General features: G+C 40.0%; 1 protein-coding gene across 1 annotated transcript; it reads right to left on the bottom strand.

Moving 5' to 3' along the window:
• Positions 1 to 249: 249 nt before the first annotated feature.
• Positions 250 to 1,572, bottom strand: LOC140963940 (probable DNA-directed RNA polymerase). Its single transcript, XM_073423420.1, has one exon. The coding sequence runs from the start codon at positions 1,570 to 1,572 to the stop codon at positions 250 to 252; it is 1,323 nt and encodes a 440-aa protein (XP_073279521.1).
• Between the last annotated feature and the right edge of the window lie 2,102 nt (positions 1,573 to 3,674).

Here is a 3,674-nt window from a genome sequence, read left to right as displayed (position 1 = left end):
GTACAGAGTAATGTTGACATCCTTCCCGACCTCCTATCTTTAACTTGAATTCTTCCCACTTTTGTTCATGACCCGCCTGCGTAGGGGTTTTTATGCATACATTATGAATATAGTTCTCGTAAGAGGAAAGTATTCTCGAGATCCTTTCATTCCAAATTTTCTTCATCTGAGAACTTATGTTAGATGGTATATTTGCCTTTAAGTAATAATCAAGCATATCTTGTGAGATTACCTCACTGAGTCTCTCATTCAGATATAGCGATTCTGCCTTAACTTTGAAAATAGGCGGATGAACTCGTTGATGATGAAAAGTGGGGGGACCATCTCACAAATGGTGCTGCTATAAATCTTTGGTGCAAGTTTGCTATATTTTGCTGTTGTTATAAAGTTTTCGTGAACCGTATATATTGGACCATCTACTCTCAATATTGTATTGACTACTGCCATGGCTATATGGGCATCCCTTTGATGGATGAAGTTAACGAAGGTTGATGTTTCAGTCTTCCTTGTATCTTTCTTATCAGAAGAGACTCTGAGAGTGACCCGGCGTCTCCTCTTATTCTTTTTATCATAAACCCATATTTTTATTGGCTCCATTTTCGTATAATTTTGTATCGTGGTAAAGTTATAGGCTTTATAGTAAACAGGCCTATCACTAGCTGACGCTATCCATCCTATATGATGGATCAACCGGATAAGGCATTCCATGTGTGGATATTTGGCTTTCCAGAACTTGAAGCAGATCGATGCTACCATGAAGCATTCCTTAGAAGTTATGACGTTAGAGAGAGAGTTTTTGAGATCGCACGCTATGCTCATTAGTGCTTTACCATAGATTATTGGCATAAAGATGCCTTTGGCTATCTTACGAGTGAGTTTGTCGTTAACTGTATGTGATAGATTTGAATCTCCAAGTTCTGCTTTTATGTACTCCTGAAGATCTTTGAGCATATAAGAATCTACATCTTGGATTTCACCGAAAGGGTGCGGAATCAGATTCGTTCTTATTGCCATGCTTTCATCCAACAAAAAGTAACTCATGATCTGATAAGCACTCGCCGAGGCATCTTGGGTAAGAGGGTAATTCGCCAGATCTATTTTGTTAGATAGAATATTGGCAAGAAATTGAAAGGACCGTTTTGCCTTATAGGCTAACTTTAATAAATCCATGGGGTTCGTGTTTGAGGACAAATGATTTATAACTTGAATTGCCTCATCTTCTGAAACGAATGACTTGTAAAGGAAGCCTGTTGCTGCATATATATTCGATATCTCCTTATTATCTAGATACTTTGATTTATCTTCTGCAAAGAGTACCAAGCTTCTTGCTAGATCGTGCTCGTGGAAATGCAAGACTCTGCTGCGGTATATTCGACCTCGGAAGTCGAGAAAGGCTGGCAAATAAAATTGATAACCTTCATAGGCTTTTGCCAACTTTAGAATCATTTGCTCATAACGAGAGCACTGTATGTGCTTAGAAACTATATGTATTATTTCGCTAAAGCTGGCGTATAGCTTTATAACATTATTCTTCATGTAAGATTCTCTAAGTAAGATGGTGAGTTTTTCCATATTAATATATGATAGAAATTGAGGCATGAAAAGATAAAAGGATAGACGCTCGACCGAAGGAGGGGCGGAGCGAAGAGAGACTCCATGGCAGAAGACAGGGTACGCAAGAGAAGAAGCAAGAAAAGGCCAGCGTTCTCCTGATGACCAATGTTGCGGTACGAGAAAAGCATTGGATAAAAGATTCGTACCTCGAGCTAAATAGTTGTTACCAGTATGAACCAACTGTTCCTAATGATTGGAAGGTTGCTAATGTTGATAACACAGGATACGGAGAAGATATCCAAATATAAGAACTAGAAGAAAGATCTCGAACGAACTGAGGAAGAAAAGGTATGCGGAATGAAGTTCTTTATTTGACTCCTCCCCTACGAAATGAGCACTCCAAGAATGTATCTATTGATAAGAGACACCTGGGACTATCTGCATACAAACATTCAAGCAACGAAACGAGCTTAGGCATGCGAGTGAGTGGTAGAAGCAGGAACAACTGGTTCAGCTAACGAACAAAGTTTGACCCTTTTGACTGTACCAACCAGGCATTAGATTGTGGCTGGCGGAATGTTTGGTTTGTGCGGCCCCTTTTTCAACCCTAGAGCCCAGAGTGGTACGAATTTTTAATGTTAGGAGGAATCGATCAAGCAAAGGAGTAGTCCATTTGTGCCATCCTTTACCTTTCAAAGGTTTATCTTTCAGCCTACGATCTGATCTTTTGGCAGAAGGGCCTCTTTTAGATAGAAGTAAAGGCACGAGAACGGACCCTCATGAGTGATTCGGGTTTGAAACTCGCGTTTTTGTGCACAGAGATCGATGTCGTAGATCTTTCAGAGGTGAAATTCAATCGGCCTGAGGAGTAGTTCGGAGTTCGAATGCAGAAGAAGCTATCTTAGGACCTGTTGACAAGGATTTTGAGAAAGGGATCGGACTGGTTGACAGAAAGCAAGACATGAAAGAAGCTACCTTTAGTACATTTAGTCCAGCCAACGGAACGGGAACAGAGTAGAGTCAAGGTCTTTGAAACCAATTCATCCATTCCCTCTACTTAGCAGTTATACTAGTTTTTTAGAAAGGACTGAACTGGTAGACAGAAAAGAAAGAAGACAGGATAGACTTTGATACCTCAACTTTCTTTCTTGATTGCTACTTTGTTTGGTTGATTGATTCTTGAAGACAAGCATACAGACAGTGATAAAGTGACACAGATCCATTTCTGCTTTCATTTCATTTCCTGCTAGTGTGGTTGCACTTGGGTGGGACCCTTTCTTTTTATTATGTATGCCAAAGTAAGCTTTTCTTTCAATTTATGGAAAGGAACTCGTATCACCAACCAACCACTTATTTTGTTTTGTTTGGATTGAGACAAGCAATCCTAGGACTAGCTTTTCGCGGGGCTTACTTGATCCTCGAAAAAAACCTTCTTCCATTTTTGGTATACTACTTCTGATTCGACCCCGTTTTTTATAGCTAAGATAAGGTCATCCGCATATCGAACATAGCGCAAACTATTCTCTTCTTTCCTTTCATAAGTATAAGTGAATCAATTTTCTTATCTCGTTGATGCAAGAAAATGGTCGATTATTTTACTGAAATCTTCATACTCATTGCCTATAGCAGCCCTCATACTCTCTAAAAGTGAGAAGTAAGTCGTGCTGTATAGCTCATTTGCAGCTGATTCAATTTAGAACATCACTAAAGATAGGAAAAGACTGTTTATTTATTCACCACCAAGAGCGCATTCAATAGCAGCATTCTATGCCTATTCTTATATATAGGATTTGATTCCCCACTTGCCTTAGGTTAAGGCAATCGGAGTGAAGTGAGAAAGACTTTTTGCTGTAAACTTAGGGTACTAGCTTCACTAACGATGTCAAAGAGCTCCCTCTTGCAACCAAGCCCTTCTTGCTAATACCGGCCTTTCATTTGGTTTGGGGGCCCTCCCCTTTGAATTGGTACTGGGCTGAGACTAGTGAACTGAGCTAGATAAAGGGCTTAGCCAACCACGGAAATGGCTCATTCTTATTGATATCACAGGTGAGAAGACCCCTAAGGGGCAAGCTTCACTAAGATCCCAGGAATGATGAACGAAAGAACTTCTGTTATCTACT

The sequence above is a fragment of the Primulina huaijiensis genome, chromosome 18, assembly GCF_012295235.1.
Source record: "Primulina huaijiensis isolate GDHJ02 chromosome 18, ASM1229523v2, whole genome shotgun sequence".
NCBI lineage: Eukaryota > Viridiplantae > Streptophyta > Magnoliopsida > Lamiales > Gesneriaceae > Primulina > Primulina huaijiensis.
Note: the sequence above shows the minus strand (reverse complement) of the source record. Positions and strands in the feature narration are given on the sequence as shown.